The sequence below is a fragment of the Monodelphis domestica genome, chromosome 1, assembly GCF_027887165.1.
Source record: "Monodelphis domestica isolate mMonDom1 chromosome 1, mMonDom1.pri, whole genome shotgun sequence".
Taxonomy (NCBI): domain Eukaryota; kingdom Metazoa; phylum Chordata; class Mammalia; order Didelphimorphia; family Didelphidae; genus Monodelphis; species Monodelphis domestica.
In genome coordinates, this window is record NC_077227.1 from 207,195,746 (window position 1) to 207,221,715 (window position 25,970).

Sequence of the window (25,970 nt, forward strand, 5' to 3'; positions counted from 1 at the left end):
CCTCTAAGACTCCCAACCAAATTCAGGGATGGAAGTCCAGAGAAGGGCAATTCCACAGATGTAGTAAGAAACTGCCTTGGGTCTGGAGTTGAGAGAACCTGGATTCAAATTTGGCCTCAGACACTTCCTATAGTGACCCTGCCAAATCACTTAACCCCCATTACCCAGCCTTACCACTCTTCTGCCTTAGAATTGAATGACTCTAAGACAAAAGGTAAGGAATTAAAAGAAAGAAACTATCAGAAACCTAGGGCTGGCCTTCATTTGCTTTCTACTGCATTCTTCTCCAACTGCATTAGTTATCCACAATGAATCTTATACCAGTTATACATATTACTCACACAGCTCACACTTAGACCATCATACCACTAAAGTCATTATTTCATATTTATTGAGCACTCACAATGTTCCTGCCCACACCCAATCTAAATGACTGTATCTCCCTTCCCACCCTTCCCTCCCCCCACCCCCACCCGAACCCCCACCATCTTTGGGAAAAGCTTCACAATCACACCTGGTCCTAAGGACACAGAGAAGCAAGGACAAACCTCACAGGGACCCTAGAGTGCTTGGTCCCTGGTGGGCCCAGCCTGGCCTCACTACAGAAATATATATATATATACACACACACACACACACACACACATATATATATATATATATATTAAATCTTTGCTCCTGTCTGTACAATAGTGATCTCTTCTAAATGCTTAAAATAAAACTTGATTCTCTCCACTATAGACTCCCTCCCCACACTAAGCCAAGATACCCCTCAGCAGTTGGCTATGGACCTCCTGAAGGCAAGATACCCCTAAAGCAGCTTAAAGTGGTTACTCTTAAATCTTTAGAGCAGTTTGATACCCATCCTATGCCAGAGCTGTTGTCCAGATGGATAGGAGGGGGGCACTTGGGGATAATATGGGAATATCTATAGCCCAATTTCAGTATCAGTGGTCACCCAGGATGGTTGATTGGGGAATGGGATCCTTTCCCTCTCCCAATTTGATTGGCCATCCTAAACCTGCCCTAAGAACACTAGGTAGCCCTCTTGAATGCCCATGGGGCCCAGGGGACCTTATTCACCCTTTGCTAGGGCATTAGCAGAATCCAGGGCCCTCACTTGGGAGTCCCTTTTCATATCTGGGCTGGTCCTCAATTGTTTTCAGCAACAAAAGGACATTTCCTTCAACTCTCAGTTACCTGGAACCCCCTGGCCTATTCTGAGGAATTGAGGACATTAATTAGGCAACCAGCCCCAAGGGACTCTTAGCAGAGTCAGCTCCACCCCAGCCCAGCTTTTGCCCCAATAATACGCCTCTTCATGAGGGGAGAGATTGCTTCCTCAGAGCCCTCTGGTTAGAGGCAAGGCCTGTAACTGGCAGGTGAGGTGGCCAGCAGAATTGCTGCTGGTTCAAATGATTGGTGCAATGTGACCACTAATGGTAGAATGTTTAGTCATGTGGTGCTGGTGGGAAGGGAGACTGCTGGTTGAGGGTCAGGGATTGATCTAAGGGGTCTGGGTCACTGGACAGGTGCCAGTCTTGAAGAACATCCTTTCCAAATAGCTGATCAACCTCCTTAGAATCCTCCTGGATTGGCTGGTCAATCTTGGCTGGACACTCTTCAAGAGTGTCTTGAGGCAGCAAATCAACTTTCCCAGGAGCATCCTGGGACAGCTGATCAACCTTACTTCCCTCTTGAGTTGGCTGGTCAACCTCCTCATCAGCCTCCTGGGTGGACTGGTCAAGCTCCTCAGCAGCCCCCTGGTTTGGTTGGTCAGCCTCCTCAGGAATCTTCTGAGGCAGGCGGCCAATTTTAGGGGCTTCCTTTGAAAGCTGATCAGTATTCATAGTAACCTCTTGAAGGGGCTGATCAACTTCAACAGGGCCCTCCTGAAACAGTCGGTTGGTCTCAGAGACTCCCTTAGTCAGCTGCTCAATTTTCCCCAGAACCTCTTGGACTGCCCCATCTACCTCTTCAAGGTTTTCTTGTAACAGCTGGCCAACCTTCACAGGCATTTCCTGAGATGGCTGGATGATTTTAGAGGGCCCTTTTCCCATCTCTGTACTCTTGCCCCCATCCTCGGGGATCTCTTGAGGCTGCCCAAGACCTTGATGCTCCTCACTCACTTGAGAACTCAGATTTGGACGGTCACTGAAGCCAAAATGGGAGGCACCATCAACTGAAGTAGGGGAAGAGGGGCCAGCACTAGACACAGTGCTAGAGGGACCACTGCTATCTGTAAAGCAAAGCAAAGAGACTGAGTCAGGATAGCAAGTAAACTATGTACCACCCTCTACAAGGAGCTAAAACTGCCAGACTGGGTGGGCCAATGCCAATCTTGCTCTGGGGGAAGAACAGGTCCTAAAGCTCAGGGGTGTGAACTCTAACTTATCAGGGATAATACCTGTCTTTTGTCTTTTGCATTTATTCTTTTGTAACCCTATTAAAACTAAAAACTCAATGAGAGCAAGGACTGTGTTTTTTATTTAAACTCCATAGCTCTCCTAGGGCCTAGCACAGTGCACTGAATACTGCAGGCACTAAATAATATTTCTTAAATATTTTGGTGAAGGAATGAAACGGGTCAGGATGATGAGAATATGTAATTTTCACCATAGAAACCATTGGCACCATAGAAACCTTCAAAAGAGAAGGGAGAAGGGATAGCTAAGTGGATCACTGGATAGAAGGCCAGGTCTGGAGACAGGAGGTCCTGGGTTCAAATGTGGTCTCAGACTCTTCCTTCTCTGGGTGACCCTGGGCAAGTCACTTGACCCCTACTGCCTAGTCTTTACTATTCTTTTGTCTTGGAACTGATACTTAGTAGGTAAGGATTTTTAAAAAAGAGAGAGAGAAGGGAGTGAGATAGGTAAAGACAATCATGAGACACCTTAAAGTTCTGAGTAGGAATGTCTAAGGCCATAAGGAAAGTATCTTCAAATGAGATAGTATCTGTAAAACACTTGGCATAGGGCCTGGCTCGTAAAAGGCACTTGATATACTTATATACTTATTCCCTTCCTCCCTCCTCACAATCCTAACTGAACTTGCAAAGCCTGGGACAGCTGCAGAATGGAAATGTGTCACAAGTGAAGGATGGAGATGAGGGGCTAGGAGTCCTCACATAACAATGTGTATAGCTACATATATATGTATGCATATGTATATGCATTTTATATGTGCACATGTATATATGTACACAATCATATATAATTCATATAAGAAATCACACATTTGGAGAGAAGACAGAAACTGCAATGTAAAATTAAAAAATTACTTTCTTCATGACAATCCTGTGATACGAGAAGCATATTTTAGAGGGAACTCCCCACTTTCCCAAAAGAAGCTTTTCTGAACATCCACCCTCTCTCTCACATCAGAATGAGATGAAATGAGAAAGAAGAATTGAGCCTGGAGTCAGAAGTAAGCAGGCAAGATTGGTGATTAGATTTTTCTTATTCTGAGCTAAGTAATCCTCATTTGGTTGTTAACAAAAGGGATTTAAAAAAATAAAACTTGGGCAGTGTATTCAACATGTATTAGATTGAATTTTGATCTTTCTGAGATGATGGGACTGCTATAATTATTTTGGACTCCTTTGAACTTCCTTTGGTGAGAGAAGGGGAAATTTAGTTAAGTAACAAAGGTGAAGAACTACAGCCCAATATGCCATTAGGAAGCTTCCAGATGGGCTGAGAATTGGATAGGTGCCCAAGTGATCAAATTAACAAGTCAATCAGATCAGACTAACCTCATATCCATTTCTTAGGATTAGTGGATCAGGGAAATACTAAAGACAAGGTATACTTGAATTTTAATAAAGCTTTTTAAAAATTCACTGATTCTTTTTGGACAAAATTAAGAGATGTGTAGACTTAGGCAAATTCATAACTAGCTGAGTTAATAGACCCAGAGAATATTAGTTAATGTCCTGATGCCAACTTTGGAAGTTAGTCTCAAATGGAATGCCCCAGGGATCCTGTTCTTCATATTATTCTGCTCAGTATTTTTTAATCAGTAACTTAGATGAAGGCATAGGTAGCATGCTTTATTAAATTTATAGATGACACCAAAGTGGGGTGGGGTGAGGTGGAGATAAACTACTCAGTTACTTTTCATCTTATAAGATGAAATGTTTTTAGCCTATATGATCTTTTTGGAATTGGGTGCAGTCATTCATTATGCTCACTGTCAGCAGGAAGGAAAAGTTAAGGGAGCTGCTGTCAAGGACTAAGTTTGGGAGTTCCTCCCCTAGGGGAATCAATTAGACTGGAACCCATATAAACTGAAAACTCCATCCTGAGTTAATGCGACAATGATAAGGCCTTGCTATGGCTTAACCAAGATAAGGTTCCCCCTTGGGGGTTAAATTTGGGGGCTTCTCCATAGCAACCTAATTTAACCTGAGTCATTACATTAATAGTATAGCTCTCCATTACCACCAAACACCCAAGAAACAGAGGGCTGTCACTAACAGAAAGCTTCTACCTCAACTTCTACTTCTCCTTAGACTCTTTATCATTGGCTCACCCTCTCAACTTTGTTTGGAGCCCTCCTTGTCCTTGACCAATGCCCTGCTTGAAGGCTGTCCCTCTTGGACCACTTGTTATTATAGCAAAACTACAGTCCTACAATCAACACCAAGAGAGGTGGGGACCTCCATTAATACCAAAACTTTTGTCTTAACACCAATTCCTCCTTTACATATTAGTGATTCTGGGAAAGTAGGGATATAATTCCTATGGCTTTCAGGGAGAGGATTTAGAAGCCAACTCATTCCAGCAATTCATGGAGTTGTATATGCCATTTCCTATAGCAATATAATCCTGCAGACCTTCTTTACCAATATATGAAAAAACAAAACAGAACTATAATTCCTTTGTCCCCCTCTCCCTACAGCCCCCAATAACCATCAAGAAACTAGATACCAAATCTCTTGCCAACAGGTTCAAAAATAAGACACTGAGCTTCTTGCCATCAGGCATCAACCCTGACCAGAAGTCATTCATACATTCCCTATGTAGGGACTGACTATGCAGTGTCCCCTGTCACTTTAGGATGAGGCAAAGGAACTGAGTTCGAAAATGAGTTCAGTCAGGCTCCTAAAGATCTGATCACCAGATATGTAAAGACTAGACCCCAGAACCCAATTTGATATCCTATATTCCCTAGTACTAGAGAAAAAAACAAATTGATACTGCTCTCTATTTTAACATGATATTTATAAGTAAAAGCCCTAGCCCAAAGGTATTTCCCTATATTATGGTTAGAAGATTCCCACTTCCCTCTTTCCTAATCTCTGAGAATCAATATCACTAGATGCCTTGTCAAAAACAAACAAAAAGACAAGCTGTCCAAGTGCTACCAGTCTCTACTCTCATTTCCATCTACTAGACTCCTACCCCCCCCCCCCAATACCTTCTGTCTTACAATCAATACTGTATATTGGTTCCAAGGCAGGAGAGATACACCTCCTCTCATGCCCCCTGACTCACTGAACCAAGAACCTTGGATTCTTGTAGTTTTAAATGTATCTATGTATTCTTTCTTATTGCCTTAACATCTGAGTCAGACTCCACCCAATTCCCCTCCCTAACATTTAGGGACTTCAATGTACAAATTAATATCCCCATAAAACACTGGCTTCTTAGTCATCAACCTTAATTCTCATAACCAATATGTTCATTCCAACTCAACCACACAGGTAGTTGGTACAATGAATAGAGAGCTAGACCTGGAATCAAGAAGACCTCAGTTCAAATTTAATATTAAATACTTACTATCTGTGTGATACTAGACAAGTCACTTAACCTCTGACTGCTTCAGTTTCCTCAAATTATGAAATGGGAATAATAACAGCACTGACCTCATAGGGTTATTGTGAAAATCAAATTAAATAACTGTAAAGTACTTAGAGGACTGCCTGACACATAGTAGATATTTAAGAAATGCTTCTTCCCTTTTCTTCTGCCAGGATAGAAATACCTTTGACCCCTCCCATGATTCATTATTGTTATACTTTCATTATTCAAAACATTGAAATTCTTCTCTTGGATTACAAGCACCTATCTTAGCATCATTCCTTTAGCCTTTCTTCTAAATGTATTCTTTGATCTCATCACAACCAGCAGTCACTCCACCCCTCTCTGCTCTCCCAAGATATCCCTACTCTGATTTAACTTTTTTCTCTTTGCAATTTTAATCCAGTAGTAAGCCAGCTCAATTATATACTGTCCTCTACCCTGGAATACCTTGCCCTCTGGTCACTTCTCATGCCTTACCAAATCCTACTCTGAGTTAATCCCACAATGTACTCTCCTGGCTCTCACTTGTGAACTGTTGAATACCAATGGAAGAAGTCACACAATTATGCCAACTGGGTCCACTACAAGTTTGTTATCGAATACCAACTGAGCCTTCACTCCTGGATAGTAATCCTTATAGAATATACAGTATGTGTATATACACATGCAAAGAGCTTTGAATACCAGAGGGTTGTACATTTGATCCTGGAAGTAATAAGAATATGCTGAATGGGAGTGGGGTATGTTTGGACCACAATCAGACCTATGTTTTAGAAAGACCAGTTTGCCAATTTTTCCTCCCAAATTTCATCATCTTAGCAGAGAACATTATCAAGTGTTTTATTGTAAAAACAGAGGCCATTCACTGAGAGCTTTCTTCTCTTTTCTTCCTTATGTCACTTGGATCCCCTTTGACTTCTAGAGGCCCCTACACTCTGATTTCATATGAAATATGACTCTTTCTGGTGTGAAAATTTAACACTAGCCTGAACCACTATTCTTTTCCTTGGTACCCTAAGATCAATCTTGGGCTTTAAAGGGGGAATTTTCATACTAATTTTGAATATAGTCCATTCTCTTGAGGCTGCATTTCAACCCCATCATCCTTTGACTGAATTAAGAACAAGGCCTAGGGCTTATCTGTGTAAAGAGGACCCATGTGCATTCTGAGAGTACAACAGAAGCCTCCTGGATCCCTGGCACTTGGAAGAACCTCTTGTCTCATATGACTGGAAGACCAGCCTCTAATCTGGAGTGAGGTTAGGTCTGCCAAATCAGAGGGACTTGGAAAAAGTGATGTCACTGAAAGATATAAGTTTGGATCTAGAAAGGAAGGAGTTGTTTTTTTTGCCCTAGACACAATGAAAAGAGAGGCCTAAGGGAGACTGTGCAGTGGAGTTCTTTTTTGCCCTAGACACAATGAAAAGAGAGGCCTAAGGGAGACTGGGCAGTGGGCTCAGGGAAGATGGCTAGAAGGCAGCTAGGAGACTGCAGGCTTAAACAAGCACTGGCTAGGGAAAGGAGACTTATGAAGGGAACAGCCAGCCACATATGGCTGGTCCTTTTCTTTCTCTGACCCACTTTTAATTTATCTAATAAATAAGATACCATCTCTAGAGAATTTTAATCTTAACACTTGTTAAGGTCAACCCTCCTAAATACACAAGTGATTTCATTTCATTCCATTTTCTCCAACATTTTGTCCCGTCTATCATCATTATTCTTTCATTTATCTTCAATCTCTCCATGTCCCTACTGCCTACAGACATGATCACATCTTCCCAATCTTCAAAAAAACCTTCACATGATCCATCCATCACTAATAGCTATTGTATCACATTTCTCCTGCCTTTTGAGGCTGAACTCCTTGTAATGGTATCTACAACATGGGCCTCCACTTCTCCTTTCACCCTTAACTCTCTACATTGTGGCCTCCAGTCTCATCATTCAATGATCTCATAATCTAATGGCCTTTTTTAGTCCTCTATCTTTCTTTTTCTTTTTTTAAGCCCTTACTTTCCCTCTGAATCAATACTTAGTATTGGTTCAAAGAGCAGTAAGGGCCAGACAATTAGGGTTAAGTGACTTTCCCAGGGTCACACATTTAGTAAGTGTCTAAGTCATACTTCTCCTCATATTTCTCAATCTCCTTTGTTTGTCCTTCATCCAGATCATACCCATCAATAGTGGATGTCCCACAGATCTTTGTCTGGGACTTTCTTCTCTCTCTTTTATACTATTTTAATTACAATTGACTCCCATGAATTCAACAATCACCATGCTAATGATCCTCAAATTGATTTATTCAGTCCCCACTTCTCTGGTGATCTCTGGGATCATATCTCCAAATATCCATTGAACAACTCAAACTGGATGTCCAAAGACATTTTAAAATGAGTATGTTCAAAATTAAAGTTATTGTCTTTTCTCCAAAGCCTTCCTTCTTCCAAACTTTCCTATTACTGTTGAACATATCACCATTCTCCCAGCATTCCAGGCTCACAACATAGGGATCATACTCCATTCCTCACTCTCTCTCCATCCCACATCCCATCTGTTGCCAATGTCTATCAGTTCTTTCTTCCTTTCTATGTATCTTTCTTACATATGCCCCTCCCCTTCTTTGATACCACCACCATCACCCTGATACAGGCCCCTCATTACCTCATGAATAGACTATTGCAATAGCCTGATGTTTGGTCTCACTGCCACAAGTCCCCCCCCCTACCCCCCCTTTTAGTCCACCTTCCATTCAACTGTCAAAGTAATATTCTTAAAAATATCTTTTTAATTAAAATTTTAAAAAAATTCTTGTCATGCAAAACACACTTCCATATTGGTCACTGTTGTAAGAGTACACTCATACATAACCAAAATCCCCAAATAAAACCAAAGATACACTGATGTGAAAGACAACTTTAACAGTTCTTTCTCTGGAGGTGGATAACATTCCCCATCATATGTCTTTCAGGATTATCCCAGATCAATGCATGGCTGAGAGTAGCTAAATCTAAAAAGCAGATCTTATTAGATCAACTACCATCTCCTTCAATAAACTCCAGTGGCTTCCTACTACCTCCAGGATCAAATATCCTGTTTGGCATTCAAAGCCCTTCATAACCCAGATCTCTCCTCCTACCTTTCTAGTCTTCTTATACTTTATAGCAGGGGTCCCCAAACTTTTTACACAGGGAGTCAGTTCATTGCCCCTCAGACCGTTGGAGGGCTGGACTATTAAAAAAACTATGAACAAATCTGTATAACACTGTCTGGGATAGTGAGGCTGCAGCGCTGGCTGTGATGGGCCTGTCACACCTTGCACAGGCCCATCATCACCACCACTATATGAGTAGCAGTATACACAGGGCCCCCAGATCCCCACTCCTTTGAGCGCCGCCACATGCAGTGCTCCTCTCACTGACCACCAATGAAAGAGGTGCCCCTTCCAGAAGTGCAGTGGGGGCTGGATAAATGGCCTCGGGGGCCTGCATGTGGCCCACAGGCTGTAGTTTGGGGACCCCTGCTTTATATTCTACCACATACTCTGAGACTCACTAATACTTCTATTCCTCAAACAAGACACTCCATTTCCTTATTGTAGGCATTTTCACCAACTGTCCCTCATGAAATCTGGAATACTCTCCTCATCTCTGCCTCTTGGCTGCTCTGGCTTCCTTCACGTCGAAGGTGAAATTCTACCTTTTACAGGAAGTCTTCCTGATCTCCTTTAATTCTAGTGCCTTCTATGTTGATTATTTCCAATTCATCCTGTATATAGTTTGTTTGTACATAGTTGTCTACATGCTGTATCTCCCATCATTAGGAACTCTTTGAGAGCAAGGTCTGTCTTTTACCTTTCTTTGTATCCCTAGAGCTTAGCATAGTTCCTAGAATACAGAAGGTGCTTAATAAATGTTTACTCACTATGGGTGTTTATTTGTACACAAGTGATAGATCACAGAGCATAAAAAACAGAAAACTGAACTCAGAGGCAGGGAGACATGAGTTCACATCTTACCTTTGAAATATATTGTTATATGATTTTGGGCAAATCATTTAACATCTCAGCACTCTCAGCAACTCTCTTAAGACTAAGTTGCAGAGGAGCAACTAGGTGGCTCAGTGGATGGAGAGCCAGGCCTAAAGTCCAGAGGACCAGAGTTCAAATGTGGCCTCAGGCACTTCCTAGCTGTGTGACCCTGGACAAGTCATTTAACTCTATTTGCCTAGCTCTTACTGCTCTTCTGCAGTACTGATTCTAAGGCAGAAGGTTAGAATTTTTTAAAAAAGAATAAGATGCAGAAACACTATCAACTTGCATTGGTTGACTTGATGTGGACTAGCCATATATTCTGGGTAGGCCAGTTTTAGTTCTTAGTGTAGTTTTAAGCTACCAAGTTTAAAAGCAGCATTAAAGGGCATCTAGGTAGCATAAAAGATAGTCAGGCCTGGAGAAGGGAGGTCCTGGGTTCAAATCTGGATTCAGGCACTCCTTAGCTGTGTAACCCTGGGCAAGTTACTTAACTCCAAGCACCCAGCCCTAATCCTTCTTCTATCTTGGAACCAATACTTATTATTGATTCTAAAACAGAAGGTAAGGGTTAAAAAAAAAAAGACTTTGGAGACACTCTAATACAGCATTTACATATGCCTCACTTCATTGCCTCACTGTGATATAGCAATAGTCCTTGATTCTTGAAGGCTAATAATAAAGAAAGTACTGGAGTGTTCTACCAAGATGGAAAGACCTTGAATATGTGTCCCATGACATTCTGCCTACTGTCTTTATTTTTAATGTAGCTAAATATGGAGAAACTCATCATCAGTAGATTAGCTGCTAGCTGTGGAATTCTCAGGCTATGGCAACCCAAGAAACAAAGAAAAATACCAAATAGCTTTCAGTTCAGTATGCCCCCTACTCCTGACCCCCATCTGTCACCACTTCTGCTATGATAACAGCAAAATGGTAGAAGGGTAGGAAGAAAGGGCTAAGAATCACACAAATTTTTACACTGTAAACATTAATTTAGCTATTGATACTCTAAATGTAAAATCCTTGTTCAGTGGCCAAAGAATAGATCTTTTACTAGATAAATGAACTATATCAATGTCAGCATTCTTTCTCTAAATGAAACCAGAAGATAAAAGAAAATCACAGCTAAATGGAAGGAGAGAATAGGATCGCTTTGAAGAATAATAGAACATTGTGCAGATTTGCTTTCATTATGAGCCCAAAGACAATAAGATATTGGTGATCTCACTTTGCTGTCCTCATGATGAACGTAGGTAAAGAGAATAGCATAAAGATAATTCTAGATTATGCATCAATATAAATTGCAGAGTATGAAGTAGAAAAAAATTCTTTGAAAATTTTGATTAGAAAACATGATTCAGGATTAAGAAACAAGAGATGTCAAAGGCTTGATTACTTAGAAGCTTAATGCCTATATCTGTCTATATCTGAATATATTTATATCTACATGTCATTAATATTCTCTTCTAGTTAAGAACCAAAAGGTGCTAGACAAGATGAGCCTGAAAGCTGTTGTTCTTTCATTTCAACTGGGTCCCATTCTTTATAATCCCATTTGGCGTTTTATTGGTAAAGATACTGGAGTGATTTGCCATTTCCTTCTCTAGCTCATTTTATAGATGAGGAAACTGAGGCAAACGGGGTTAAATGACGTGGCCTGGGTCACATAGCTAGAAAGCTGAGGACAAAATTTGAAATCAGGAAGGATGGGTCTTTCTGATTCCCAGTCATAGTATTGATTCTAAGACAGATAGTAAGGGCTTAAAAAAAAATGAATGTTAACAATAAAGGGATGTTACACAATGCTTTCAATGACCCCCAAGCAGCTACTAGAAATAAAACCTAACTTTTTTTTAACACCAATATGCAACCACAGCATCAAAGTAAATATTCTTTCAGAGATGCTATATGGTCATGAATTGTAAAATTCTATTATCACTGAAGAATCAAAACCAGAAGTGACCTAAAGAACAATAGAGAGGAACATGATAGGTTGCGACATATTCCCAATTATGAATTGTACCCAAGATATCCAGGAAATGTATTATCAAAAAAACTAGTCATGTAGCAAGAACAAAAGATAAGAAAGTGTGGATATCACACGGGGATCTTTTAGAATGCTAATAGATCTATACAAGATCTCCCAACAACTTGCCCTCTATGGAGAATATAAGAGAGGATGTAGGCAATAATCACACTGAATGAGGTATGGATGAGTTACACTCTATATCAATGGAGTGAATACTTGCTGCAAGAACATGGATTGCCTGAAATATTAAATTGAGTATAATAGCCAATAATCTTGGTGATGGAATCAGGACCCAAAAAGATGCTAATAGGCTGCAATAATGAACTAAATCGAATAGGATGAAACTTAATAAGTATAACTATGAAATTCAACACTTTAATTAAAAAAAAAAACCTGACAGGCTTAAAGTTTAGAATGAGGAAGCCATAGCTAAACAACAGTGTGTTTTAAAGAGATCTCAGGATTTTAGTAAATACCAAGTTCAGTATGAGTCAATAATAATAAATCACATTTATTGACTGCTTTTGAATCAACAAAGCACTTGTCTGACATCTATTATAAAACAGGAGGAAAACTTCTTATCAGAATTATTTGAAAATCGAATAAGCTTCCTTGAAGAGTTGTGAGTCTCTCATCAATGGACACATTCAAGCAAAGTCTTAATGACCACTTTGAGGCCATATGTTAGAGGAGATATGTATTTAGGTATTGAATGAATTAGATGACTTCTGAAATCATACCAAACCCTGACATTCTAATGGCCCCAGATGGCGAGTACTGCTCCACAACCCTGATTACTATAGCCCCTATGAGCAAAACCTGTTTGTCTCTCTTGCTTCTACCTCTTAAAATCTAAACAAAATAATGAAAGGAAATCATGTCTGACTTCAGTCTTTAGGCAAAAGATAATGTTCAGGTGAAGGCCTCTCTAACATCAGAATCTACAGCCCCAAATCATCATCCATTGATCTTTCTACCCATTGTCATTCTTTCTTTCCTCCCTCACTACCAAAAACAAGAGAACATCTTGTGATCTGTCCACAAAGAAACAAATGGCTGAGACAATCAAGATGACCCACATACTATCCCTAGGGACTGAGGGTGAGATAAGAAGGAGTTGGGGTAAGCAAGATGCCTCCTCCTCTTCCCTAGTGTCCTTCAAGTTCACCAGAGAACTGGTACTGCCTGAGAATGAGCTGAAAAAGCTGGACATGAAACAGTCAGTAGTAGGCTTTGATATACTATTTCTGTCTGTCCCATATATCCAGCTCTCCTCCCTAGGCACATGTTCCTGGAAGGAGTTATAGTCAAACTAGGGATATAAAGGCAATCAAGTTTCTACTCTTTCCTCCCCAGAGGGCTCTTCTCCTCCCTCTATGATCTCTGATTTGGTAGTCTTCCTCTTTATTATTTCTCAGGCTTACCTCTGGTGAGGAGGAAAGATTGGGCCAAGGTGGGCCAAGAAGGCAGAGGTAAAGACAGAGAAGATATGTCCTCACATGCTAACTTCCTAGTCTTAGTTATAGAGGATAGGGATATTTTCCTCCTAGTTCTACTAACTTTCATCCACCTGCCTGTCATCCCACAACCCTCCTGCTCCCTTCCCCATTCATCTATTTTCCCATCCCTTCACCCCCTATCCCCTGTGCCCCTATTCCCTCCCCTCAAGAGCACTCACACCATGGGGGCTTCTCAGAGCGCTGCCGGAGCTGCAAAGGGGGTGAGTGAAGGGTCTGGGGTGGAGCAAATGGGCCCCCAGGAGCCTGGTTGCTGTGCATGGAATCAAACAGAGCTGGAGAGGGAAGAAAGAATACACATGAGTGGGAGTTTGAGTGTGGGGGGTCCACGGCCTTTCCTCACAGGTCTTAGCTGCTGTACCCCTTCTCAGCCCTCTCATGTTAAAAAACTAGGAAGGGACCATTTCCAGAGATGCTGGGGCTTGATAGAGGCCTATGTGTGGTCAGATGTTCCTTCCTAGCTTTGCCCAGCCCTATCCTGCTGGGGTCCTCCAGCTCAGATCATACTTCTGATGAAGAGAAGGAAGAGTCAGAGGAAATCTCCATACCTGCAGATACTTGGGCGTCTGTGTGCCGTTGGCAGACCGAACTCAGAAATTCATTCACTTGGCGAAGGGAGAGGGCATTGTGCAGAGTCTCCAGTGGATAGATGGTGGGCACCATGGAACAACCTTCAAATCCTGCCATAGGCAAGATTTGAATTAAACAAAGTTAATAAAAATTCCTGCAAAAGACTCCTAACCAGGCCTCAAGGAAGCTGGGGAAATGAGTCCCTAAGGCACCTGAATAGTGAGCTATCTCTCAAAAGCTAATCCCCCTGAGCCCCTAGAAAAAGTGAGATTTCCAAAATTACTGGGAGAGGAAATTCTGCAGATCCTTTTAAAGCTTACCTTTCTTCCTTCAGTCCCCCCAGACAGCCTAGTCTCCCCAAAAACTTGCCTCTAAACACCCACAGTTGTCCTACTCAGGAAAACCAAACCTACATATGCCTAATTTAGGAAGTTACTGCAATTCTGCTGAAGTCAACTCCTAAAGTCTTCTGGGAGAAAAAATAGGGGTAGAGCAAGATCTGACATGAGGATAGATCACAGGATTGGGAGGAAGTAGAGGATGCTAGAGTTGAAAAGGCAATGGGACTATATAGAGAGTAATGTTCAGGGTCTTTAAGAGTGTATAGAGGTGGGCAGGTTGGGGGGAATGGAACATGCAGGTTCAAGAAGTGGGTAGAGGAGGTGGAATCTTTAGAAGATGAAAAGAGCATGCAGTACACACAGTTCAGCCCAGCAAAACCACATGCATGAGCAGGCTGGAGGGTGAGAGTTCTTCCTTGGTTAATTTCCATCACATCAAAAATCCCTCCTTTGGGAGGCTTCAGTCCTATGAAACTCAGTTTCCCAATTAGAAGAATGGATCAGGTTCCCTCCAAGGAAAACCACTTTCTTGCCCCATTCCCAATAATTTCAACATCAGTCTTCATACCCACCACCCATGGTAGTAACAAAAACGAAACTATTTTTGTGATTTTTAACCCTAAGGGTTGGTGAAGGGCAAAATTCCCCTCTTGGAAAACCAAACATACCCCTGAAAAACTACTTAATATAGTCCTTCTCATATATTCTCCATATATCCCTAGAGGTACAGGAAGGAGACTAGGCCAAAAAAACTCTTGCAACTCCAATCTCCTGTTCAATAAACTGGACCAACTTTGTATCTCAAAGGACTCAATCTTCTCTTTGCAACTCTCCCTTTCCTTCTTCCTGCTTCTGGCCCTGCCCTTATCCCAGGCTTTACTAAGGAAACCAAGGAAGGCACTTTTCAACAACGCTGAGGCTCCTTATTTTTTTTTTCCTACTGTGCAGCAGTAATAGCAGTAGTGTCCCTCTCTCTGATCTTGGATAATGTGCTTTAGCTCCTTAGATAAAGGTAACAAGTGGTTCAAGGGAATTTTCTTTTTTTTTTTTCCAGTGAGGAATCAGAGAGAGGAGAGTTTCTTTCTTTTCTAGAGTAAAGGATGATAGGAGAGAAGGAATTCTGGTAATAGAGGGAAAGAAATTGCTGAATAGATTTGGGGAACAATAGTCTGAAGATCAGTTCTAGGAATAAGGCCAATAAAGAGAAGACAGAAGAGGCAGCAGGGTTAGGGGGGAAAAAGAGCAGCCAATGTTACAGTTACCAGACAGCCTGACCCATCGCCATCTAAGCTGCTCAATGCACTATCATATAGCCTCAGGGAAGGTATAGGTAAATAGGCAGGCTCTCCTGCTAGGACAGCAACAAGCAAAGCAGCCAGCTGGGTGGAGAGGGTACCGTAGAGGCACTCAGGATCATCCTGGCCTGAACGCAGCCAGTTCCGGAAGAGGCGAAGGTGGTAGGAGCACTGGTGCAGGTGATGCGCCAGCGTGGCATCCAGGGAGACTGGCCAGCCCCCTGGGCAGTCGGAGGAGAAACTGCGCAGCAGCTGGACCACAGGGTGCTGGTCATCCAGCAACTCTGCAGGAGGACAGAGCCATAAAGGAAAGCACAGAGACAGAGAAACAAGAGGGAGAGAGTGAGGGGAGCACTGGCTGAGAAGGAGGTGGGGTTGGGACCCCAATGTATGTTGGCTACTCAGCTCAGGTAAACATGGGCTAAAAGAGAAGGTGGGATGGATGTGGCCACAAGATATTCTCCAGCCAGAAAAAAAGGCATGGTTGGACATCACAAAATGAAGCCTGAGGAGAAAGCAAAGACTTAAGGTCCCTGTCACACCAGCCTCCCTTGGCCCATCTCTGTGAATTTAAAAAAAAATGACTGCAGACTTTATTCTCAGCAGGGATGAGCTGGCAATGGCATCTTGGCACAAGCACCCCTGGCCTTGATCTCTGCTGGGCAGCATTGGCAAAGGGCTGCTACCAAGACCAGGGGGTTCTTGAGGATAAGATGGAGGTAAAGAGGACCAAGGGTACATAGAGGGCCAAGAACAGGACAGTGATGAGTATCATGAAGTTACTGAAGCTGGAGCTGGAACTTTTTTAAGGGCTCAGGCCTGGTCTCTCCACGCCACATTCTGTGAGAACCACAGTGAGGTCCAGAAGACTGGGCAAAAAGCCAGGTATAGGAACACTGACAAACCATGGAACAGAGCCCATCATGTTTCAATAGTCACTGAATAAGAATATCAGGGTCAACTGGTATTGCTGGTTACATAATATCATGACTCCAAACCACCATATCCCCCCAAACAGGAACCAGTAAGCCAGATTTGAAGTTTCAGGAGTTACTACAGAGAGTCAGCCAGTACTGAATTCATTACATGGGCCAGATTTTGGACTATTTTTCATTTTTTCTTCCTCCAGCTATTAAGTCTGACTGCATTTCATTTAGCTGGTGGGTAGGAGAATTTCCATTTAATTCCACTCATGTACTGGCTGAACATTGATTCTTATTTTTGATGAACTGCTTCCTGTTGATTGCTGTTCTCTATAACGAGGCGGCAAAGGACTACAGACAGGAAAGGGCCCAGAAGGAAGGAGAGGGATCAGAGAAGGGACATATTCATGGAGGGGATCATAGGTTTAGAGGCCCTGACTGAAGTTATGGGCAAAGATGGCAGGGGAGGCTGAACTATGTTGGGTTAGATGAAAAAACAAATGTGAGAGTCAAGCATGAAGCTTCAGGCTTGTAATGCTATATAGTGGGTTTTGTGGCTCACATTCAGAATTCACAGACTCAGTCTTGCTCTAGAGACTGATCTGAAAAGCAATGACTGTGGTCATCCCCAGAAATCCCAGTTATCTTCACACACTGACAACAGCTTGTAACCATTTCACATAGTCCTGGTCTCCTCTTTCATGATAGCTCAGCTTCCTCAAATACGTTCAGATATTGTTTTGATAATTGACCACATGTATGGTCAGGTTTGCCCCAATCCTGTGGTGTGTTCACATGATTTTCCTGTTTTGACAAGGGACCAAGAATTTAGGACTAGGATCATCAGAGGCAGAACTGAGCCATGTACTACCCTCACATTTAATTAAGAAAGAAAATACTTTCCCTCTAAATCTAAGTTTTCCAGCCATTGTTTTGAAGCCAGAAATTCTGATGAGGTGATAGATGGTATCTATCTAGGTATACACATATGTGTTGAATGTGCTGCCTTGAGCAACAGAAACACGTGTTTCTGCTGCAGCTGTGCTATCAGCCATGCATAGTCTTCTTACCAGAGCCTCAGGGAAGTCCTGGAGGCCAGGAGTAGAAACTAGACTGTCTACTCCAACTGCCTTCCCTTATTGCTAGCTAATGGGTATCAAATTCTTAAGATCTTCTCAGCTACCATAACTTAAAAGCTCAAAGGCAAGAAGACTAGCTGAGGCCATAAGAACTCTGACGAGACAGGCAGAGTGGGCAATTAAATGGAAAAGAACATGTCAGCAGCCCTTTCCTGCGTGGCCCTTGAACTCTCTCCAACCTTGTTGCCTTCTCTGTGGGAGGGCTGCCACCTCAGGCTTTCAAGAAGAGTAACATAAGATACTATACTTTATTTTCTGGATTTGGACAGTTGTTTTGCCTATGATTTTGAAGCTTCAAACTGCAGATGGGGTTCCTTAGGTTTCCATACTCCAGGAATGTGGACTCTAAGTTTTGCTCTAGAGATGATCATGATTCAGAAGACCTCAGAAAGTTCAGAATTCAGCTTCTCCTCAGCTGCATATTCTGGCCTAGCCTCTGCACTCTAGGAAAACTTCTGCCACAAATTATCAAGGGGCTAGAGCATGTTCTGACTGGGTAAGTATGGGTTCTCCAACCCAGAAAGAGAAGGCAGTAAGGCCTAGTGTAGTTGGTGAGACTAGAGAAAACAAGAAGGAGATCCCAACCTGCCTATGTCTAGAGTCATATTGTCAAATGAGGTGGACTAGACTGGAAGCAGGGGTCCAGAATCAAGAGGTCCCTCCAGACAACAGGCTTGACCCTGATTCCTCTAGAGGGGTCTTTAGCCCTTATAAAGAAAGAGATTGTGGCTAAAAAAAATGACATTTACATTAAACAAAGATCCAGAAGATAAAAACAAGCATACCTAAAAGGATTACACTCCAGGATGAGATGCCACTCCCTTCCCAACCTCCTCCATCCAGGATCCCACAAAGAACTCAGTTTGACAGTCCTTGGATTGTCCTCTAAGCGCTTCAGGTCAGGGACCTGTAGTCCTAGCTCTTCAACTCCCTTGGACACTCTGACTTAATCCCTCCATTTCCAGATTCTTTGGGCCAAGTTATGCCCTGGGTAAGCTTGGGTTGTATAGAATCGATGCAGATAAATTAAGGGTATAATACTGCTCTTTTTACTCCTCCCAGTTTGACACCAGACTTCCTTTCTTCTGACTCTTACCACAGACACCCCTCACAAATCACTCTGGGTTTCTGCCTTCCAGGCCCAGATGCCAGGTTAGTAGCAACATGAAGCAAATGGCAAGAGCACAAGAACCACACAGCACACATACAATGGTAAGGAGTAAGAAGATGGGAAGAAACTCTGTACCCCATGGACTGAAGGTGTGGAGAATGAGTGGGGGCCTGGGGGACAGTCTCCAAATAGGAATGAATTAGTTTTTTCTCCTATACACAAAAGGGAGTAAAAGACATTAAAAGATCCAAGTTACATGAGCGGAAAGGGAGGAGAACAGTGATAGGGTTTAGGCATCATATGGTATTTTCCTTGAGGATGGGAATAATTTTTCATATTTGTACAAAGCCCCAGATTGGATATGTTGTGAGAAAGGGACTTAAACAGAGTTTCAATGATGATGGTGACAAAGATGACAATGAGGATGATGATAATGGAAGGTAAGACTGAGACTAGTCAAGAAGATAGGACCAGTATGAGATGTACACAGCCAAAGTGGTCATGGTCAGAACAAGAGAATATTCAGGCAGGGGACTCAGTGAGGGACACGCCAAGGTGTCAATAGCACAGGAAAAGAGGAAAGAGGTCAGTGCCAGGGGTCAGATGTAAGTATCTGAGTCAGTGAAGGTGGTATGATGAGGAATGACATCAAGTCAGAAGCAAACGTACCGTTAGTCGGATGCTTTGCAAACGACACAGAAAATCGCTTTACAGCCGGGACAGACAAGAACTCTGAGGAGAGAAGACATCATGGGGATTATGCCTGCATCTGTCCCTTCCCCCTACTCTAAAATCTACCTGCAACATACCCTCTTGTACTCTATACCCAAACTTGACCTTTTCCCAACTACCATACAAATGCTTCTCAGACCATTACAAAAATCTTTCCCCTTATATAATCTCTCAAGGAGAAATCATATCTCATTCTTATCCTAACTCTACTCCATATATCCACATCTTGGGTCTGCTCTTATGAGGAAACCAAGTCCCAGTGGGACTACTGGTTCCTACCCCAGGTTTCTCTACATACCTGGTGCTTTTCTACCTCAGCTGGATCTTTTGAGGTTCTAGCCATAACTGTTGCATCCCCCCCACTACTCATTTTCCACCTCTATTGCCTAGAGTACAAGAAAGAAAGGGTACAAGGTAGAAGTAGAATGATCAGAGTGCACTTGGATAGCTATGTGGAGTGAAATGGATCTAATATTAGCAAGGGAGTACTTCTTTCACCCACAGAGTAGGCTACTGTTGCTGCAATGTCCTCTGGAAAACTAAATGGTTCCTAAGCCACAGGCTCAGAAGGGAAATGAAGGGGAGATGAGGTGGGCTAAGGAAAGGGACTACTGCCCCCAACCCACATACCATCTCGGTGCATCAGGCTGGCAGGTGGGAGTTTTTTGCCATGGCTGCGAGCGTAGTCCTGGAGATTCGGGGCACTGGATGAGCCGCCCAGCACCGTAGTGCTGAACAGCCCCGTGCACTGTGAGCCTGCAAAGCCGGAAGCATATTAGCAGCCAAACAAAGTTGCAACTACTATACACTTGACAATAACAACAACAAAAAACTAGAAAGGGCAAGGCCATTCATTCATTGCTGCCATACCACACACATACATAGCCTTTATTTGCCACATACTACTATACTTGGCAAGTTAATGAAGGAGAAGGGTCTTGTGTGTAGGCCCTTGACAAGGATGAAAAGTTACTATTCCATGCAGTTTAGTAATTTTAGGGGAGTCAAAAGCTGTTTGGAGGGATAAATTATGCATTGTCCTCCTTCAAATGATTCCCTAAAATGCCAGGGAGAGAAAGCTTCTCCTTGATTCTCCATACCTATTTGATGCTCCCAATCCTGAGAACAGAGCTGGAGCCCCCTTCCCCCCTCCCCTTAGAGGCAGAGAAGAATTCTGGATGAAGCCAGAGATTAGATCCCAGAGTTAATGGCTCCCTTCCATTCTCCTCATAAACTTTCACCTCCTCTGCCTCCCCAACCATGCTATAAGGGCCTTAAACTTTCTCCAAGAAAGGAATCATGGAACTCAAATAATTTCAAAGCTGTATTGAACCTCAGAGATTGCCATATGCAGCATCTTTCTTTTTCAAATAAGAAAACTAAGACCTTGAAATCTCAGGTTCACTTGTATAGGTTTCCTAACAGTCAATTCAATTCCATCAATAAGCAAAAAGAAAGTTTGACTTCTTTAAATGGTGTAGAGCCCTCTATCCATTTAAAATGGCACATTTCTCTTACCTCTCTCCTTCAAAAAAAAAAACAACAACCTTATAGGGCACTACAGTGAGATCCAGACAAAGAACACTCTATTGAATGCCTATTATCAAAGAGCATCACTCTAGGCAGTGGGACACAGGAAAAAATAATAGCAAAAATAAAAGATATGATTACTAACAACAAAAAAAAGGCTATCAATCAACAACCATCTTTGCCTAAAAGCAATACTTGAAAGTCACATATGTACATATAGCCCTAGGAATTATATGACTTTAAAGCTGAAGGGACCTTAGATATTATCCAGACGAACTATTTCACTTTATAAATGAGAACACTTAAGGCCAAAAAGGTGAAATTGATTTCCCAAGATCAGAGAATAAAAATGGTAAAAGTGGCAGAGCCTAGGTCTTCATGTTTCTTTTCAACCAGCTTTTCCCTTTAAAATACTTTTCTGTTAAAGGAGAACTTCAGGAGTGAACCTCAGAATCCTAATGCCAAAAACAGAGGAAAGACCTTGGTGAAAGTTCATCAGATACATCATTTCCAAAGGGGAAAAAAACAACAAGAAGGGCCATTACTCCTAAGACCCACTTCTGTTCCACAGTGGAAACAAGATATCCCTAGATGGTCCCGTCTTCTACTCTGGATGGATTTTATGTCCCACTTTAGTGAGAGGATAAACTCAAGCAACTGGCCAAATCCAATGACTGGCAGCTCCCATTATTATACTTTGTCAAAAGTCCTGACTTGTTTTTACAGGATATATAATATCAGATCAGTTGGGAAATCCTTGAGTTTCCCTTGAATCTATGGGGAAGGGGTCAGGATCACAGGGGTAAAAAGTCTACCTAGATCAAGGAATAAAAGAAAGTAGTTCAGAGGATAGATTCTGTTATAGTTCTCAGGAGGAAATAAAAAACTTTGTCAGTATCATATCCCTGATATGATTTGTTTGCATCCCTCATGCTTGAAATAGTCCCTATGATGAAGGCCCTAAGAAGATAAATGGATTCTGATCTCAACAATTTCTGCTCTTCCTCCAAATAAGTTAGCTTCATTTCCAGGTCTGTTACTCCATTAGTCAAACCTACTCTACTGGTAGCAAAAACTCTAATCCAAGGTTAGAGATTCCAAATATGTATTCCTGATACCAAGTTCAAGCTACTGGCCTGATACTGAGACCCAAGAGATACTGAGTGGCTAGGCATCTCCCTTTCACTGCCTGACATTCCTTCTTCCCCATCTCCCAGATATTAAGATTCTTTCAAAGCATCCTTTAGTCCTAGGGCATCTCTAAGAGAAATTCAAAGGTTACTTTGCTCATACCCCCACACACACTTACTGAAGATCTCCATATCAAAGAAGTACCACCCCCACTGCAATTTCATCTAGGAGTCATCCTTTACTTTTAGGAAAGAGAAGAAGGGAATAGAGGAGAGGAAGAAGATGGCATGGGAGGTGGGAAAGAAAAAGCAGGATTAGGATTTAGGAAGATGGCCTTAGCTCTCCAAAGAAAAGATGGGATAACTGTAGGGTTCCAGGTACTCTTGCTCAGAGGTCTCTTACTGATGATTCTGGTGGCACAAGGTGTCCTACTTTTGTTAAGGTCCAGTTTGGACTAGAGGGTCTCAGAAACCAAGGGAAAGAGAATGTGAATCAAAGGAGTGATCTTTCACAAATAGAAACTGGTCACTTGAGATCAAAGTACACTTCCAATCAGTTCCATTCCCAGTTGACAACAAAAAACTTGAGTATACCCAATTCTCAGGGTTAGGGATGGCTGCAGTCATAGGGCAGACCTCTCTACCCAACATTAAAGAACAAAGTTTGGGAAATCATACCCAGGCCACTTTGCTTCATTTCCGTTGGGGGGCGTGAAGACTGGAATAGACGGTAACTACCAGGTCGGGAAGATGAAGTCTCAGATAACACCTGTGGGAAAAGGATCAAATGTCACCATCTCTCTGCATGTCAGAAAACTAAAAGCCAGGTTCTGAATCTCTGAATCCCTGTAAAGTCAAAGAGTCAATATCAGAAGAGCTGAAATAAAAAAGGTCATCAATGGGAAGACGTGACAGAAAGACAGGTATGCAGAGAAAGGAGCTGCCCAGCCTCCCTTCCCTAATGGAAACCACTTGTGTTTCTTTGCTCCACAACTACTTCCATTCCAGCAGAGAAACAATCATTCTTTCTATTATAGTATCCCAGGAGAGAAAAACTCCCTGTTTCCTATACATTCCTTCCTAAGATTCAGAAGGTTTGCAGGAATAGTTCAGTAATAAACAGAAAATAGTCTATATGACTCCTCCCTCATTTTTCTATTGATGACTCCTTTCTCTCATTTCTACTTACATAGGGAAAGTAGGAAATTCAGTTGTCCTACAGCCATTCCTCACTTTGTCTAAACCCTGCTCCACTCATTGTCTTATACTTAGAAATTAAAAATGGATTTTCAAGTAGACCATAACCAATCATTTCTTCTGAGGACCATGCCCTGCTCCCCCCACTCCCCAAGGAGGTATGCTAAGCTCCCAGGATCCAAATGTTAGAGTCAGAAAGTGAGAAAAGCAAGAGAGGTGTCGAGAGGGACCTATACACAGGATGCCAGGTAGGTGGTGGACTGTAGGTCAATGGCTAGGAGGAGCCAAGGAAAGGTCTCTTGACTTCCATCAGCACTATCCCCAAATGGGGAAATGGTTGGCCTGCCTCTGTATTGCATGATTGTGACCTGCAAGTAGACTAGATAAAGAGCCAGTCATAGGGCTACAAAGGCCATCCCTTAAACTTCCCAGCATCTGCAAAGCAAAGCTAGAATTGGATTGATAGACTACTTAAGATACAGATGGTATCAGAGTCACATGTTCTATACCCTAATATAGACATATGAATAGGGATAAAAAGTAAAATCCAAGTAGTAAAATGTGACAGGATTAAGTGACAAAGTTATATAACCAGAGAACAGAGAAAATAGGTTTCCTTCAAAATTCGAGAACATGCCTGGGTAGGCCAGGAAGGGATTGGTCTTTCCTAGGCAAAAGGTTGGACTGGGGTTAGGGCAGAAGGATCCCTATAGGCTCATAATAAGGAAGTAAAATTATCAATAATCAAATGAACATGTTCAAACTCTCTAATGATAAAAGAAACACAAATTCAAACAATTCTGAGATACCATCTTTCACCTATCAAGTTGGCAAAGATGGTTAAATATGATAAAATTAAATGCTAGTACTGCTATGGGAAAACACATTCTTTTACTCTGCCAGTAGAGCTCTGAACTGGTTTGATTCTCTGTTAAGTAAATGAGCAGCATGGTAAAAACAAGTGATAGAAAGTAGGCTTTGGAGTAAGGAACAAGTGGGCTGAGACCCTCTGACATATACTACCTATGTAATTATAGATTCATCTTTAACCTCTTAGTGTTCTAGGCAACAAAAACTCTAGATAGCAAATAAGTGACTGACCTGTATCAGTAGAGAGAATTTCCAAACCAGTCTACATTCATTAATAAAATCACAGGTCAGGATGGCATTAAATAATATAGCTATAAAACAGTTCATACTGTATTTCATCAAATCCAAGATTTAAATTTTGTTCGAGATAAATCTTTCCCAGAAGCCCTAAATTTCCCCATTACAATACCTTTTGACCTCAGGACTCCATCATTAGGATTCTATCATAAAACTGTTACTGACATTAAAAAAAGACCTGCCTGTACAAAAATATTCTGAACAATGATATTTGTAATATATAAAAATGGAGTAGGGGGACCATTTCTAATTAGGAAATGGCTAAATAAACTGTGGCATAAGATATGAAGATACTATAATGCCATAAGAAATGACAACTATAACAAAGACCAAGAATTCAGAGAAGCAAGGAAGACTTATATGTGCTAATGAAAAGTGAAGTATGCAGAAACAATATGCACCATGACAACAATGTAAATAAAAATGAAACCCCAAATAAGGAAAAAGACTTGTACAAAAATATTTATAGCCACACTCTTTGTGGAAGCAAAAAATTGGAAAATGAGGAGATGCCCTTTGATTGGGGAATGGCTGAACAAATGGTAGTATCTGTTGGTGATGGAATACTATTTGTGCCCAAAGGAATAATGAACTGGAGAAATTCTATGTGAACTGGGATGACCTCCAGGAAGTGATGCAGAGTGAAAGAAGCAGAACCAAGAGAACATTATACACAGAGACAGATACACTGTGGCAAAATCAAATATAATGAACTTCTCTACTAGCAGCAATGCAATGATCCTGAACAATTCTGAGGGACTTATGAGAAAGAACACTATCCACATCCAGGGAAAAAACTGTGGGAGTAGAAACACAGAAGAAAAACAACTGCTTGATCACATAGTTTGATGTGGATATGATTGGGAATATAGGTTTTAATCAATGACACATGTAAAACCCAGTGGAATTGCTCCTTGGCTAACGAGAAGGACGTGGGAAGAGGGGAGGGAAAAAATATGAATCATGTAACCATGGAAAACTATTCTAAATTAAGTAAATAAATATATTTAATTTTTTAAAAAAGGACAACCCCACAATGAAAATCTCTGAATGCTATGAAATTATATTATAATGGCTTTCAAGAAGAGTTTAGAAAAGGAACCTTTATCCCTTCATTGCAAAGGGTACAAAATTATGCATATTATGTTATCAGACATGGTCGGTATGTTATATACTTTTTCTGGACTGATTTTTTTTCTCTTTATTTTAAAAAATCTTTGCTACCAACAATGGCCAGCTGGTAGTACAATGAATAGTGCTGGGCATGGTGTTGGTAAGATCTGAGTTCAAATCCAGTTTTCAGACACTGTACCTTGGAGCAAGTCACTTAACTTGTTTGCTTCAGTTTCCTCATCTGAGGAAAAATAGGGATAATAATAGCAACTATCTCACAGAGTTATAAAAATCAAAATGAGATAATATGTGTAAAAAATGCTTAACACAGAGTCT

General features: G+C 41.6%; 1 protein-coding gene across 10 annotated transcripts in view; it reads right to left on the minus strand.

The window, feature by feature from the left end:
• Positions 1-363: 363 nt before the first annotated feature.
• The window catches only part of PPIP5K1 (diphosphoinositol pentakisphosphate kinase 1), a 39,591-nt gene continuing 13,984 nt past the window's right edge, over positions 364-25,970 (minus strand). For 2 of the 10 annotated variants that reach the window (XM_056810352.1, XM_007472440.3), the window contains 7 exons: positions 22,836-22,926; positions 20,128-20,253; positions 19,435-19,497; positions 15,694-15,876; positions 13,935-14,066; positions 13,548-13,661; positions 364-2,239 (listed from right to left, as the gene is read on the minus strand). In XM_056810352.1, coding sequence (XP_056666330.1) covers positions 1,452-2,239; positions 13,548-13,661; positions 13,935-14,066; positions 15,694-15,876; positions 19,435-19,497; positions 20,128-20,253; positions 22,836-22,926 — 1,497 coding nt within the window. In that variant the 3' untranslated portion in view covers positions 364-1,451. The remainder of the gene's footprint in view (positions 2,240-13,547; positions 13,662-13,934; positions 14,067-15,693; positions 15,877-19,434; positions 19,498-20,127; positions 20,254-22,835; positions 22,927-25,970) is intronic. The other 8 variants (XM_056810354.1, XM_056810353.1, XM_056810355.1 and 5 more) reach the window with 8 other exon arrangements.